Here is a 17,128-nt window from a genome sequence, read left to right as displayed (position 1 = left end):
TATAAACTATTGCTGTGTCCTAAAAATTCAAGTTCTCAAGATATAGACTTATCTCAGCTTTTTTTATTTGCTTTGAACCCAACGGCTTCAACTATAACTTTATACATATCACAGTTATCTTTATTTGGTCCTGATCAATGATGACCGATAAAAGTCTGCCTATCACTTGTAATAATGTGAACTTTCAATGGCAAAGAGATCAATGTGAAAATGAAATAAAAAATAACATAGTAGATTATGATTCTCATATATTCATTTTCAATGTATATCAAAATAAGTTTCTAAAGATATCTCCGTCTCTCGTGTGTTTGATGGCAGTGATGGTGGAAGGCCAAGCGGTGCAGGCATCTTTATTGGAGGCTTTGTTTTGGGTGGATTAGTTGTTGGAACCCTCAGTTGTGTGTGTGCACCTCAGGTGATAACAATCAAACAATTACTAATAGATGCAGTTATTTTAGCATTGAAGGCCACCTGCTCTCTTGTAATATTGAAAACTTTTATCTTAGACATATCAATTTTTTGCTTCATTGAGATTTCATTCTGTCTCACTACAATGCTTGATTGCTGCATCTTTGAGGAGGAATCTAAATAAACTGTTGTATAGAACATTATTCAGCTGGTCTCTTCTCTTTTTCACAGATCAGCAAGGCTTTAGCTGGGGCTGATAAAAAGGATCTCATGAAGAAATTGCCCAAATTCATCTATGATGAAGAAAAAGTTTTGGAGGTAAGTATGCCTTTTTATAATTAATTGGGGGAGCAATCTCTTCCAATGTAGCATCTTCTTCTGATGAAAACTAGTTTTTAAGCGTTGAGATCCTTTATGTCTGCATATTTTCTTGCTTGCTAAACTGCGCTAGTCATACTGTACAATTAAAAAATTTAGTCTCCCATTTATATGCAACTTGGCAAAATAAGTTTATTTTTTTGCCCATTTTCACGTGTCAATGTTTGAGCCAAACATAATTTCACCATGTTAGATTTCATATGGTACATAGAAGAACCTTGGTTTTTATTGCATGAGGTTTTCCACGACTTTGAATAATAAATGCAAATGAATTCAAGAGCTGCTTTGTTATCTACTATAAGTTGTTAGTAATTGGAAGTGATATTTTTCATGCAAGATGTCAACTGTGTGAAAATTTTATCTAAAGCCTGCAATTGTGTTGTTTTCTAATAGGTAATTAGCACAAAATATCCCTATCTTTCGATATTTTTGTGGAAAACGTCCCTACCTTTCATTTTTTGGCGGATTACACCCTTACCTTTACCTTTTTTTGCGCAAAACGTCCTTCTGTCAACTCTCCGTTAAAATGCTCCGTTAAATCAAAAAGGTAAGTAGCACAAAATGTCCCTACCTTTCAAAGTTATTGTGCAAAACATCCCTACCTTTTATTTTTTTAGCATAATTAGCAGAAAAGGTCCCTACCTTTCAATATTATTGTGCAAAACGTCCCTACCTTTCATTTTTAGCATTTTTACCCCTACATTTCACATTTCATTGCGCAAAAGGTCCTTTTCATCCATTTTTTCAATAAAATGACGATTTTACCCTCTTATTGAAATAAAACAAAAAGAAAAGAAAAAAATAATTAATTAATTGCAATCATAGTTCTAAATCTTTCAAAACATTACAAATAAATCCTAAATTCTCCACTGCCGTCACTTTCACAACCCCACCAAGCCACCACCTATAGATCCATATAGCACCACTTTTCGACCATAACACCTATCGGACTCCACCACCACCAGTGTCGCCTCACTCTCCCCAATATCCTCCGTCATAGTATTGATCACCAATCTGTCCGAAACAATCACATTTACGGTGGTGGAGTCCGGTGGGCATGGTGGTCGAAAGGTGGTATTATGTGGATTTATAGTTGGCAGCTTGATAGGTTGTGAAAATGGTGGTGGTTGAGAATTTATGATTTATCTGTAATGTTTTGAAAGATTTAGAACTATGATTGCAATTAATTAATTATTTTTTTCTTTTCTTTTTGTTTTATTTCAATAGGAGGGTAAAATCGTCATTTTATTGAAAAAATGAATGAAAAGGACCTTTTGCACAATGAAATGTGAAATGTAGGGGTAAAAATGCTAAAAATGAAAGGTAGGGACGTTTTGCACAATAATATTGAAAGGTAGGGACCTTTTCTGCTAATTATGCTAAAAAATAAAAGGTAGGGATGTTTTGCATAATAACTTTGAAAGGTAGGGACCTTTTGTGCTAATTACCTTTTTGATTTAACGGAGCATTTTAACGGAGAGTTGACAGAATGACGTTTTGCGCAAAAAAAGGTAAAGGTAAGGGTGTAATCCGCCAAAAAATGAAAGGTAGGGACGTTTTCCACAAAAACATCGAAAGGTAGGGATGTTTTGTGCTAATTACCCTTTTCTAATTATGTGGAAGTCATTGTAGCTACTCTAGAGATTGCCAAAAGGCAATCCTCTCTTACTCTCCCTCCCATCCGAACAAAAAACATATAAAGAAAACAACTATAAACAACAAAGAAACTTTGTTTCGAATAAATTTGGGATACCTACATGAATCCTTTTTTACCAATTCGTTTGGTTCATTTTAGATGTATTGGAAAACAACTGGATCATTAGCCTTTTAGTTATGGTTTGCCCCGCCCTCTTTTAACCCCTTCTATGAACGTGAACCTCTTTAGGTCTATGCAAATCGCGTCCTAACCACCTAAGTCATCATTTCTTTAATTTGTCCTCATCAATCAATATCAACTCCATTTGTTGGATAATATTTTCATTTTAATCTTTTCTATTTTAGTTTGCTCATACATCAAACTTAGCACCCATTTGATGCCCATTAAAAAGAGAATTTTTTTATTTTTTATTTTGTTTTGCAGATGACATGATTGTCCATAGTAACTTCATTGATATGTTTGATCCTACTATTATTCAAGGCATTGCATGTATTGGGTCTTGAATCTACTCAACCCGACTTCTAGATTCTAAAGCATTCCGATGTCAACAATTTAGCTGCTATTTGGTAGAGTTTTTTAAAACTCATTTTTTTTTTTTTTGAACTCATTTTCAACAATATATACCTCCAATAAAATATTTTGCATGTAGACCTATAATTATTCCCTATTTTTAACCAGGTTTTTTAACAAAATCACTTTTCACAACATCTATTATCAAAATATCTACATCAAATATTCTCTTAGTCTCTTTCTATCTTATCAACTGAAACTATGCCCGTGTGGCTCCCATTTCTTGAAAACTCATTTTTTTTCCCAAATTCATTTTCATTTATACATTTTATGGGACACACAACTTTTATCAACTTATTAACCACAAGTTTCACCAACTTTTATCAAAATCTACCAAAAAAAAATTCTAATTTTTATCCAAACCTCATGATATATTTTGAGTTGATGAGACTGGATAAGGGTTAATTCATGAGTTTGAACTTGGAAGAAAAGAAGAAAATAAAAAATAAAGGGATAAAAACTTGAAACATCAACCAAACAATACCTCGTCCAAACTGTACATGGCTGCTACTGGATTCTATTACTAGCCTATTTTGGTGTAGTTCAATACAAATATTTCATAAGGCTGTTTATTTAAGATATACCTAAGTTTAATGGTCAAACAAAGTCCTTTTTTCCTCCCTCTATTGATAGACCTAGGAACCTCCTGCCATCATTGAACTTTTCAAAATGTGGATGTAGAATCCTGCAATCCAAGATATCCTGGTTCCAGGGCAACTATAAGGTCGACTGGTTGATTTTCTCTCTCTTATGAGTAAAGTGTGCCTATGATGTAGCACTGGGAGGATTATTAGTTAGTGTGCATCATCTTATGAGAATACAGTAGAGTCAAGATAATTATTTTTGCTTTAATAGAATCTTCAGACTAGACTATGGAATAACTTGGTAATAAACTAAAACTGCAATATTGATATAAATTCCTGCCAAATATTTAACAAATGCACTGATTTGCTTCATCATTGATGTAACACCAATGTCATAGAGGCATGTTCCTTACTCATTTATCTTTTGTGAAACATTTGCATGCTGTCCCATTAATAGAAGCAACGTCAGAAGCTGGCTGAGAAGATCGAACAGCTCAACTCTGCTATAGACAATGTATCCACTCAGCTGCGGTCAGACGACCCCCCAAATGGAGAAGCTGTTAACTCAGACGAAGTTGAATCTGTCGTATGAGACTGTCATGTTGATCTCATACAAAATCTTGAACTGCTATGCAATGATCTGTTTAACTTAGAAAACAATGAAGTTGTCATCTGAGAAAGCCCCGTTTTGCAATTCTAGTCTTCTTGTTACTCATTACCTGTTGACATTGGATCTAAACAATGAAAGTTCAACTTCTTATCAATATTAGGAAACGTTTGGCTGTGCTTATAAGAATTGGGGTCCACTACATTTTGTGGTTACTTTTTCAAAAAATGCAGGTTTTAAGCATGATGAAACTACTAGATCAAATGATTATTTTAATCCCTTTTCGAGGGCCTCTCTAAATTGTTATGTAATACTAAGAGACCTTTTTTTCCCTCTCAAGATAGATTGGTTCAACATCACGAAATCCTTTTCTATCAGATAGGTAGATTGATCCTGATCACTCATTGATTTGTCTAGCGACAAGGTCAACAAGCAATCGATATTTCACAATCAATGGTGTAATATTCTTTGTTAGTAGCAATCCAAAAAAAGAGATCTTTTTTCCTTTTTTTCTTTCCTGCACCTATTTTATTGAGATAGGGAGAGAGCTTGTCATGATGCATGAACTAATGCTTAATTGTCCAAGTATATTCCTGTTTGCAAAAATTAGGCAGACACACTTTTAGTACAGTGCCATTTCTTGCTAAGAAGTCGTAAAATTATGTTGGTATAAATATCATTTTAAGCTACCTCGTCTGCAATGTTAGCTATTAGAGAGGAGGAATTGACATCCATAATCAGTGGTCACACTGTAAATATTGTTCAATCATTCAAATGTGCAAGAAAAACATGTAGCCTTCCACAGGTGTCCTAATTTTAAATCGTATTTAAAATATAAAATAAATAAATAAATGAGATCATATTTTGCCTCCATGGAGGGCCATCCTTGTCCATTCTTGCTACTTTGGGCCTAGCTAGTGATTATAGGTACAAAACGTTAAGCCCTTGTTTGTCATCTATTTTTTCTTACAATATTTATTTTTAACCACATTTTTCATTAAAATAATATTACACGCAAATCAAAAAAATTTCATTCTTTTTTAATTACACATTATCCATCAATCACTATTCTATAATAAATTTCTTCAAATTAATGGGGCTCAAACGGGACCTTACATTATTATATCAATGAGACCACTCCCTAGAGAAAGACAACTTGAAAATAATTTCTCAATTTGACTGCAAGAAAGAATTCTATTTATTTATTTATTTTATTTTATTTTACACCCTTTTGGGATCATTTAACTGCTAATTTGTCTCAGCTTTGAATAAATAGCGCCGAGTAGGCGGCAATAATTATAGCCCGTGTTTGGTTGCATAAACGAAATTTTACTTCTCTTCAAAAATAATTTTTAATTACACATTCTTCAAATAAAATATCCTACTGATTTGTCCTCTGGATTGATCTATCCTGTCTGATATATAATTATCCATTGCTACGTCATTCCTTGTTCCGAAGCACCCTTGACCTATCTTGATTAAAACCAAAAACCTATCTAAAGTGGAGCCTGGTTTAAGTTGTAGCCACCTTTCTTTCTAGTTCCAGTAAGGGAGCAGTGAAATGTATTAAGCCTTCGTTTGGTAGCAATTTTTTACTCAAAAAAATCAAATTTTTTATTGTTATTTCACTATTTCAATCATCATTTTTTATTTTTTCAATCACAGGTAGGACCCATTTTTCTATTTAACATTAAAAAAATGAATTCTCATAATCACTACCGAACATGTCCTAATTATGAAAAGATTTTTCCAACTTTTTTAACCATGCGTTCTTAAAAAAATTCACTTATCATAAAATCTATTATTAAAAATATCTACCAAACGGGGCTCGGTAACAATAGCGATGAGTTAATTGTTGCAATGGTTATTGAACTTTGGTTCATGTTTTTAATTGATCACTGAAATTTAAAATATTGAGTTTTGGTCATTGAATTTAGATCAATGTCTTCGATTGCTCATTGAATCTAGATCAATGTCTTAAATTGCTCGCTGAAATTTAAAATGTCAAGTTTTGGCCACTGAATTTTTGAATATGCTGTACCTTATTAACTAGCATAATTGTTGACCTTTGAAAAATACCGAATTTACAGTGAGTAATGTACAACATTTTTCAAAATTAGGTGAGTAATATATAATATTTTTCAAGTTTCGATGAGTAATGTATAATATTTTTCAAAATTTAATAGTCAAATTAGACATTTTAAATTTCAATGAACAGTCGAAGATATTGACTTAAATTCAATAATCAAAACTCGATATTTTATACATCAATAATCAATCAAAGATGGACTAAAGTTCGCCTCTTATTGGAGCCGTCTTCTTCCGCATTTTTCGAAAACCCTAAAAAGAATGAATTTTTCATTCATATAATCTTGAATTGTACAAGGTCTTATTATCATAACAAAATCACACCCGATTCGTTTTGGAAAGATACGTTCTTTTCATGCTGATCAACAAAATCAATTGAAGTCGCCAGATGAGAGGCGGAGGCCTATTCATTGCATTTCTGTTTTTCACCTTCCTAATTTTAGCTGTTGTATTGAGGGTTAAAGCAAGCCCTGATAACCCGGATCCAGATCCGGATGTTCTCAGTGGTTCCGAAGGTCCATCTACCAATTCTCAATTTGTAACGACGCCGTAAGTGCTGCCTTTAGTTTCTAAATAATCTTCTGTATATGGAGTATTTTGTAAAGATTTGATTTTTTTTTTCAAAATTTAATTTTCGAAGAGATCAGAAATTGTATTTATAAAAATTGAGCAATTGATAACTGCATTTAACACAATAATTTAAGCTGATTTTTGAGAACACTTTAGAGGCTCATTCCCAACACCACCCCCCCCCGGGTAGAAAACGTTTGTTGTGGGTTATGCGGGTGATTATATACTGGACACCTGATATAATGAAGATGTTGTCGTGGTTGTTCAAATATAGACTTCCAGCATAAATAATGTTGTAGTAGCATACAATGGATAATTATGGGTCCTTACTCTGACCTTGTAGTGGAAAATAAAACAACGTTCCAATGATTTTACATGTTGCCAACAGTTAGTGAGGAAAAGCCCTGTTTCTAAATTGAGTGTACTAGCCTAATGATATTTCAAAAGAAGGGAAAGGGTGTTAACCACTCTTCTTTTTCTTTTTCCTTTTCTTTTTCTTGGGGGTGGAGGGTGGATTAGTAGATTGAAATGTTTGGCAGGATATAATTTTTGTATTTGTAATAACGTCTGGATTTTTCCTCTTTTATGCTATCTGTTCGTGTGTTGTCCTCTTCATTGCTCTTGGATATAAAATCAGTAGACATGATACTGCAATAGTGGCTGCTCCAGATGGTATGGTATATTTTGTTGAGATTGGTTCCGGACAAATCCTTTGGTCATTTTCATCCGGGCCATCTATTTATTCCTCTTATCAGGCACTCCCCAGTAGTGAAGGTGAAAAATTTGTTTCCTCTGCTGATGGTGATAATTTCTACATAGATTGTGGAGATGACTGGAAACTTTACTTACACACGAAAGGCATCAATAAAGTGGTATGTCCATAGAACTTTCTTACATCTTATTTTATAGGCTCTTAATCTGGTATTTGTTGCCTTGGATTGCATGATTTCTGATAATGAGGATGAGCTATTTTCAGCAGCTTTACATATTCTTTCTCCATATTCTAGCGTTCCGTCCATGTTGTCATAGAGTATCCTCATCTGCCTTATGGTTTCTTACACTAACTTGTTGCATGTATTTTTCCATTGCAGCAGCTCAATCTGAGTGCTGAAGAATTTGTGAGGCGCACTCCATTTGTATCAGCTGGTGGTGGTGTCATGTTAGGATCAAAGATAACTGCTGTATTTCTTGTTGATAGCAAATCTGGAAAAGTAGTTCGTACATTTAAATCCGAGAATTTTCCCTCGGTTGGAGAGCAGGGTGCTGATGAATCTTCTATTCTAGCTAGAAAGGATATTGAAGAATTGGTAGGATCTGGCCCCACTGACTTGGAGGATGTTGAGAAGCTACTCTATGTTACAAGGACAGACTATAATCTGAAGTATACCTCCAAGGAGACCGGGGAAGTTCTTTGGTCTCTAAAGTTTGCTGATATTGAAGCTTCATTCCAATGTGAAGGAATTGAGAATTTACTGGGTGGACTTTTACCTGAGGCTGACAAGTTTGGTCCAGGATATAAGCTTCATACAAAGTTGACAGTGCATTGCCAGACGAGGCCTGTGGTCTATCGCATCCGTGATCGTAGCTCACTGGAATCCCTTTTTGTGGTTGACAAGTTACCAGATGCTCTTCCAGGAGGCAAAGTTCTTTCTTTACCTTCTGCTGATCATGATCCTATGTTAGAGCCAGCGGATAAGTTTTTAGGTGTTCATCATGGTAATGAGAAACAACTATTGCTGGCTTTGCCCAAACCTAACCCTGAAAAATTTATTATCAGGGGTCTGCCTGGAGGTGGTGGTCATCATATGAATCACAGTATAGACTCTCATAATTTAGAACGATATCATCTCTGGCCTTCCTTTCTATATGCTGCGTTGGTGCCACTAATCATGGCTTTCTTTTTCTATGTAAGATGTGCAGTGGTTAGGGGACAAGGTAAATTGTACCAGCAGCCTGAAGGCAATAAGTTTCAGGTCATAAAAACCAAAAAGAAGAAAAGTCGCAGAAGTGCTACCATTAAAAATAGCTCTGTTGTTGAGAACAAGACTAACCATATTTCAGACCATCAGAGCGTACTGGCCAGAAATGATCTCCAAAACATTGAAATAACTAAAGGAAATTTACTGAATTATTCAAGTAACTACAAGAGTCTTGTAAATGGACGTCAGATTGGGAAGTTGTTGGTTTCCGATAAGGAAATTGCCAAGGGAAGCAATGGAACTATTGTACTTGAAGGAATTTATGATGGCCGTTTAGTGGCTGTTAAACGCCTTGTTCAGACTCATCATGATGTGGCTTTAAAAGAGATTCAGAATCTTATTGCATCAGATCATCATCCAAACATTGTCCGATGGTATGGAGTGGAATATGATCAGGATTTTGTCTACCTTGCTCTGGAACGGTGTACATGTAGTTTACATGATTTGATATTGTATTACACCTCTACTTCTCAGAATCAGATACCTATAGGAGACCAAGATAATGAATCTCTTAGTGATTGCCGGTTGCTGTCAGTTCTTGGAAATGACAAGGATCTTGAACTGTGGAAGGCTAATGGCTATCCATCTACTTGCTTGTTACAATTAATGAGGTAGGTTTGATATTATCTCAATCTATTATGGTTCATATGTATGGTGTTTATGTTAAAACCTGCCTAATCTAGAAACACAATGTATCTGTCCCCCACTCACCAAAGAAGAAAAAACTTCACAAAGCAAATGAAAATATTTGAAACTTGACAACTTTTCGTCCTGTTTATGATACTTCTCTGTGCATTATACTAGAAGTGGTAAATGACACAAAGTATATAATTAAAAGTTGAACTAGATTGAATATGATTTCTGTAAACTTAATAGGAAATATCTTCAGAAAATTTTGCGTAATTTCCTCAAGATTTCCCTGTAGATGTATTAGAATTGAACTAATTTACTTCAAATAAACTCTTAATTACATATTTTACTATGCAAGTATCTCATGATCTCTGTAGCACGGACACTTCATTTAGGATAGCGTGTCTGTATCCGATACATGTCGATAACGACACTCCTTGGACACTACCATAAATATTTTTCTTTTTATTAAAAATATAACTCAAAGTTATTAATAAATGACAAATAGGTACTCATATTTAAAAGATTTCAATAAGAAAAATTAATAACAAATATAAAACTAAATTTATACTATAAATGGAGAATTTTAAATAATTTAATCCACGTGTCAACAACGTATCATGTCAGTACTTTTTAAAAAAATCTCGTGTCAAATACTGTGTTAGAGACGTGTTCATGTTGGTGCATTATAGCTCATGATTATATGCACTTCATATCATATTTATATTAGACCTCCATTTGGAAAGAAATTAATATATGGTTAATAAATTCAGTTAAACTCAAATACTAATTACAATTACACATTTATTTAACCCAGTTATGAATTTGCCAAATGGAGGCTTTGTTGAGTTTAGCCTTCTAAAAAATCATCATTCCTTACAGCAGTTACAAAAGATTGTTTTTGCTAGTGTTATCCTTTTCCTTCTATATTTGGCTCAGTATAAATTGACTCTCTCTATTATGAGCTGCAGGGATATTGTTTGCGGACTAGCACATTTGCATGAACTTGGAATTATACATCGAGATCTAAAGCCTCAGAATGTCCTTGTAATCAAAGAGAGAGCAATATGCGCGAAGCTTTCTGATATGGGTATCAGCAAGCGCTTAGCTGGGGACACGTCTTTAACCAAAAGTGCTACGGGTGAGTACATGTGTTGTTCTGCTGTAGATATGCTTATGTTTGTTGCATGTTTAGTTGTGGAAATCGATCTGATGGCAAAATATTATTAATCTTGTATTTTCTGTACATATATACTTCAATATCTTATTTTTGTCCTAGCAGGTTATGGGAGTTCAGGTTGGCAAGCACCAGAGCAATTGCGCCGTGAACGTCAAAAGCGTGCTGTAGATTTATTCAGTTTAGGTTGTATTCTTTTTTTCTGCATAACTGGGGGCAAACACCCATTTGGGGAAAATTTTGTGCGTGATATAAATATAATCAATAATCAGAAAGACCTTTTCTTGATAGAGCATATACCAGAAGCAACAGATCTAATCTCCAGACTCCTAGATCCAAACCCAGATTTGAGGTAATGTCCCTTTTTCTTTCTTGTCATACTTCAGTATAGCATTTCACTTTGGAGGCAACATCATTACTCGATTTCATATATCAGTGGTGACAATATACTTGTAATGTTATTCTATAATTAACTAAAGTTAAAAAAAAAAAAAAAATTCTTTTATTCTATAGGCCAAAGTCAGTGGAGGTAATGCAGCATCCTTTGTTTTGGAACTCTGAGATGCGGCTCTCATTTCTTCGAGATGCTAGTGATCGGGTTGAATTAGAGGACAGGGATAGTGATTCTGAACTCTTGAAGGCACTCGAAAGTATCGGAAAAGTTGCTTTTGGGGGTGGTAAATGGGATGAAAAGATGGACATCATCTTTATTAATGACATTGGCCGTTACAGGCGTTATAAATTTGATAGCGTACGCGACTTGTTGCGTGTCATAAGAAACAAGTTGAACCACTTCAGGGAACTTTCAAAAGAAATTCAGGGATTAATAGGACCGGTTCCTGAAGGATTTGATTACTATTTCTCAAGTCGATTCCCAAAACTTCTTACAGAGGTCTACACAGTGATTAGCAGATCTTGTGCAGAGGAAGAAACCTTTCACAAATACTTCAGAAGTAAATAGCCTCTGTTTGTCCTCCTTGTTAATATTATCTTGTAAATGTGTACCACAAAATCTATTTTTTTGTATACTCACTTGTAAATTATTCTTGGAAAGTCTGTCTACATTAATGAATTTTATGGTACCCCCACCCACCCAAAACTGTCACAGGCTCCTGCACAAATAATCTTATAGATAAAGGTAATGATATTCTAATTATTATTTTATTTGTTCACAGTTATTTTAAATTAATGTGTTTTAATTTTTATAATTTGTTCCTCATCTTTATGGCTACGGTAATTTTAACATCTGGTGGATGTATACTTCTGCTGTAAAAAGTGGAGGTGACAAGTGCTCGAGAAAATAATTTTATGGTTATCTTTCTCTAAATCTAAGTTGATAGCTTGTGGATTACCAAATAAGTTAATTTAAAGTGTATAATTATTAAATCTTGTTTGGCACATATTTTTTCAAGTGGAAAATGATATTTTTTAAAGAATGCGTAGTTAAAAAGTAAGAAAAAAGTTGTGGATTTTATAAAATGTATGGTTAAAATTGATTTTGAAAAAAAAGATCTTTGACAAACAAGCTTTTAATATGTAAGAACATGATATGAGAAACATCTTGCATCAGAACTGTTAAGAAATGTTTGAGCTATTAATATTTTATAGTCTTCTATTGTTTAAACTTGCTTGAGCAACAGATAATTTGGTCAAAATTTTGGTGACAGGCCCATGTGGCGCCCGGGAACCTTAAAATTTAAGGCATTAGTAGGACTCTTTTTCATTGAATAATTTGAGCAAACTAGAATTCGAAAGCATACATCAAACTTTATTAGCGAGTATCTTATAATTCCAATTCGTCCTCTCAATTATTCTGTTTTATTTAGTTGTGTAAGTTACGATCCTATGTCTTAATATACCATGCAATTTATAGAAATCATTAAACTCATATTTGCAAAATTCAAGGCAAATATCAGTTCTGAAATTTTTTATCTCATGATCAATTTGATTTACTATTCATAATTTTAATCCTTGAAAACTCTCGTCCTTAATTTTTAATAAAAACACCCAAAATTTTCTAGGAAAATCATCATTAATCAGTAAGCAATATCTAAATCAGATTGAGTATCTACAGATGCTTGCCCATTCAAGCAGAAATTTGGATTTATGAATTCTTGGTAGAAAAGGTAATTAACTTTTTACCTACAACACATTGTCCACAAGTAATATCATCAAGATTATTTTCGCCAAAAACACCTTAAATTTGTAAAGATTTTATGCATTTTCTTTATATGTGACCTAATCTTTCATGCCATATTCTTTTGCAAAATAGAATTTATCATTTAAAATCGCTGCAATTAAGCCAAAATTGGTTTTGCTACAAGACAATAGAGACAATGTCTCTTTGGATTATTTGTGATCAAGTCACAATCCCTAAAGACTTTTTAAGTTGTCACTAATGAATCTTTATGTCAAACTTCATATTATTTAGCCCTTTTAGTGTTATAAAATTCCTCTCCAATTCAGGTGCAAATCTAGTTTTTTCAAGTAATAAAATGTTATCATTTTTCAGTAATAATTTTAATGTTCCTATTACAGTCACTTTACAAGTCATATTATTTTGGATAATCATAGCTATATCACAGTTTTTATTTCTTGCACCACATTTTAATTGCACTTAAGATTTTTTAATCTTTGCTCATTATATTATTTATGTCTCTAACAATTTTCATGTCATTCTTATCCTCAAACTTTTCATTAGTTAACATATATTATATTTGATAATAGTTTAATGTCCAAAAAGCCCATTGAAATGGCATAAAACGACTTATTTTTTCATCATATTTTTTAAAAAAAAATAAATAAATAAAAGGTGGAAAAAATATTTTCCTCATTTTAAAATATGAAAATAAAATTTTTAAATTATGAAAATAAAATATTTAGATATAAATCATTATCAAGGACAAGACATACTAATTTATAGAAGGTTGGAAATAAGAATTCGATGGAAAAAAGTCGAGAAAATAATTGTTACAATGAGTAAAGATTGAAGAGTTTAACTGCAATTAAAATGTACTGTATCAAATAAAATTTGTGATTGCAATATAAGTATCCTATTATTTTTCATTATTATTTGCCCGCCACTAGTTTTCTCAAAATAGTAAATCAAGTTTTATTTGGAGACGAAAGGAAAAAAACAATTAGAGCCAAGAATTGATTCTTGATTCAAATTATTTTCCACATTAAGAAGCACAACTCCATTTTCTGATCGAATAATGCTGAGTGTACAACAGGTGATGTACACTCTTTTTAACAGCCCACTCACAATCATGAGGCTCGCGATTATTTTAATCGTGGGCCTCACTTTTTGTATGTGAGAGGACTGTTAATTATGATGTCAAAATTGTTGTACTTGTAGTATGATTCTTTTTGATCACTCCTCATTGTCAACTAAAACTACGTTTCCTTTCATTTTTTTTTTTGATCTTCCAATTTATTTTTCCTTTTATAGCAATCTTTTATGAAATTTCCAATTTTCCCATAAAAATAGCATTTTCCCTTCACAAGAGTTTTGCACTACAACAATATTTGAATTACTAGATAGGAAAGATCTCATCAAGATAGTAATTTTTTTAAGTAAATAAATTAATTTGATAACATGTGAATTTTTTTATATACACAAGCAGCTGTTTTTTCTTCTCTACTTTAATATATGTGTAAAAACGTAAATAATTTGTTTACAATCTATCCTCGCAACCTCTCTCTCTCTCTATCTCTCTCTCTTAAATGGAATCAGCTTGAAAATTTTTTTAGCCCTTGTTTGGCCCCCATTACTGGAAAAATTAATGGGTAGAATAGTATTTTTTTGAAAAATCAGTGGTTGAAAATGAAGGAAAAATTTTCGATTTACGTGTAATATTATTTTATGGAAGATTGTGTGGTTGAAAATAGAAGATAGAAAAATGAAATGTAATGTAATAAAAATTAATGGGGCTCAAACAGGCGCTTACGCATAATTTGGTAACTGTTAATTCATGTTAATTGGTTAATATTAATTTATTATGCACCACAATAATTGGTTTCTGTCAAGGTTTGCTTCTTGCTTACACAATTTTCTTTGAATTATACGATCCGCCATCTGCCTGCAGTCACCGCAATCTTTGCAACATGTTGAATCTTGTCAATTTATACATACACCCCAACGTATATATTCTTATGTGAAAATATCTTCCGAATTAAAATCATCGCAAGTGTGCAGTTCATTAACATGTAATAAAATGAATTTGTGTCCAAGTATAGTTTCACAAAGATTGATTTAGTTCGATTTTAATTATCGCGATCTTAACTGAAATAAGAATTATAAAATGTGTTAGTTTGTGACAAAATTATAACTAAAATAAACTATTTGTGCAATTATGAGTTAATTTAACTAACTAAATACAAACTATGCTAAATAAAAGTTGATATATTCTTATGAATGATAAACACACTAAGATCTCGAATTCCCATGTAATAATCATTCTTAACCTTATTCTACACTTTGACAATAGGGTTGACTTTTGAAGAATCAATGTTCCTATTTTATTTAACCACCTCTCTCAACAATGTTAAATCTACTCTCATATATAATCCAATTATATAGAGTACAACAGTATATTTTTATTCACTATCGAACCTATGACAATTTACACCATGTCGAGCTTGTTTTCTTTCTTTTGATTACATAAAATAAGCCACATAATTCATACAGCTACCATGCACAATTGTAGAGAAAAGATAATCATGTGAACCATTCAATATCCAAAAATTTGTTTTCAATGTCAAATAGATAAAACTAAAGATTAAAAACTCATACTACAAAATTCATCGTTCTCCTAGCACAATAGCTTAACATGTTTTAAAGAAGAAAACAAAAGATATTAAAATTGTTTATCACCCGAAAGTTATGAATTCAATGTTGATTTTCTTGAATCTTGACGTGTTCTTTGTCCCCTTTTCAATTAATTCTCCACAACCTAATTTTGTGTTGCGATTGATATCTGTAGTACTCTCTGAGAAATCCCAAAAGTTCTTAAAACTAGTGCAAAATTGGTCCAAGAAGAAGTTTCCTTAATGGACTGAAATTTTGAAATAAAACTAGTTTTTTCATTGCAACTGCCCCTGCAAAATTCGAGCGATTGCCCAGGTATCCCCTTCAGCCTCGGTAATTGGTTTTTGTGTCCGGGAGGTTGCTGGGCAAATATAACTAGGTAGTCACCTAGTTATGTCAACTTTTAAATTTTGCACTTTAATCTCCTAATTCATTCCTTCTCTCGCAATTTCAACCTTTCAACTTCTAATTGCATTCAATTGAACCCATAAAATCTTTAATCTTCATTTTGTGGTCCGAATCAACAATTGGAATGTCTCATACTTTGGAATTCACTATTTTTCTTTTCCAATTGTTTAGAGACAGGTCCATCACTTAAATAAACGAAAATTAACCTAAGGTAAGCTGAAGTCAACACTTTCAAGACATAGTGATGGCAATGGCTCGGCTCAGCCCACGAGCTCGCGGGCCGAGTAGAGCTCGCGAGCGGCTCATGAATTCGTGATGTTTTTATTATTTTGTTCGGTAAATTTGCACATTTTGGACATTTTTTTAAAAAAATTAATATTTTTTGATGAGCCCATTAGCTTGACTCGTGGGCCCATCAAAATGGCTCATGGGCCGTGTGCCCACGAGCTCGACGAGTCGAGCAGGCTCGACTCGTGGGATTGAGCCCCTGCTCGACTCAAATGACGAGCCCGAGCTGCTCACGAGCCGAGAAAGTGCCATTGATTTTCTCATGATCTCAATCCCCTTGTAGCCAACTTTTCCCTTGTAGTCCAATGCTCAACTTAGTGTATGTGTGATTAGCCAACAGGAACATACGTCCATACTAGAACACAATCAATCAAGTGTCATTATTTTCTCATAATCTCAATCTCCTTTGTAGTTAATCTCTCATGCAAAATCACTTTTTAAGTTTTTCTCTTCAAACTCGAGGTATTTCTAGCACATGTGAGATCTTGATAATCATTAAATTGCATTTTGCACACAAATTGATCAGAATTAGATACTTGTAAATCTAGAAATGAGATGACAAGCTTTCTCATACTCAGATTGTCAATCTCTAGAGTTCAAATCTCAATGTTTTTATCAGGCACATCTCAATTTTCATAATCTAAATCCTTCTTCTCCTTTTTTTTTTGACATCTAAACTTTATAAATAACGCTATAGCAAACTGTAGATAGATAACTCCCAAGTTAGATGACTATAGGGCACCAGGTTTTTAAATATCCTTACAGACTTAATACCTCGAGTAAAAAATATTTATCACTTTTTCTTTAAATATGAGAATCTAATTTTTCATTCTTTTGACATCTTATGTGCAAAGTTTCTTTCTATTAAGTTTTCTAAATGGCCCATGTAGCGAACTTTAGGCCGACGATTCTCAAGTCAGATGACTATAGGGCACTAGAATTTAAAGATCCTAGCAAGCTCAATCATTTGAGTC

The 17,128-nt window shown here is 33.2% G+C and overlaps 2 protein-coding genes across 4 annotated transcripts in view; both read left to right on the top strand.

Moving 5' to 3' along the window:
- Window positions 1–4,393, top strand: part of LOC111409587 — a 6,092-nt gene extending 1,699 nt beyond the window's left edge. The window contains exons 6-8 of the mRNA XM_023039618.1: window positions 279–415; window positions 640–726; window positions 4,055–4,393. Of these exons, the coding sequence (XP_022895386.1) occupies window positions 279–415; window positions 640–726; window positions 4,055–4,189 (359 nt within the window). The 3' untranslated portion in view covers window positions 4,190–4,393. The remainder of the gene's footprint in view (window positions 1–278; window positions 416–639; window positions 727–4,054) is intronic.
- A 2,114-nt stretch (window positions 4,394–6,507) lies between these two features.
- Window positions 6,508–11,810, top strand: LOC111409350 (serine/threonine-protein kinase/endoribonuclease IRE1b-like). Of its 3 annotated transcripts, none has more exons than XM_023039405.1 (6): window positions 6,508–6,841; window positions 7,503–7,734; window positions 7,954–9,452; window positions 10,443–10,612; window positions 10,754–11,000; window positions 11,162–11,810. In XM_023039405.1, the coding sequence occupies exons 1-6, from the start codon at window positions 6,681–6,683 to the stop codon at window positions 11,607–11,609; spliced, it is 2,757 nt and encodes a 918-aa protein (XP_022895173.1). In that variant the 5' UTR covers window positions 6,508–6,680; the 3' UTR covers window positions 11,610–11,810. The 3 variants fall into 3 exon arrangements, with proteins under 3 accessions (XP_022895173.1, XP_022895172.1, XP_022895174.1); XM_023039404.1 differs by having other exon boundaries at window positions 7,500–7,734; XM_023039406.1 differs by lacking the exon at window positions 6,508–6,841 and having other exon boundaries at window positions 7,516–7,534; window positions 7,618–7,734.
- Window positions 11,811–17,128: the final 5,318 nt, after the last annotated feature.

The sequence above is a fragment of the Olea europaea genome, chromosome 14, assembly GCF_002742605.1.
Source record: "Olea europaea var. sylvestris chromosome 14, O_europaea_v1, whole genome shotgun sequence".
Taxonomy (NCBI): domain Eukaryota; kingdom Viridiplantae; phylum Streptophyta; class Magnoliopsida; order Lamiales; family Oleaceae; genus Olea; species Olea europaea.
The sequence above is the reverse complement of the archived record's forward strand: the minus strand, read 5'-3'. Positions and strand labels throughout refer to the sequence as shown.

Coding starts and splice junctions, on each gene's coding strand:
- LOC111409350 (XM_023039404.1), top strand. CDS start 6,681: ATGAGAGGCGGAGGCCTATTCATTGCATTTCTGTTTTTCACCTTCCTA. Junction 6,842..7,499: donor TCTCAATTTGTAACGACGCC/GTAAGTGCTGCC, acceptor ATATAAAATCAG/TAGACATGATACTGCAATAG. Junction 11,001..11,161: donor GATCCAAACCCAGATTTGAG/GTAATGTCCCTT, acceptor TTTATTCTATAG/GCCAAAGTCAGTGGAGGTAA.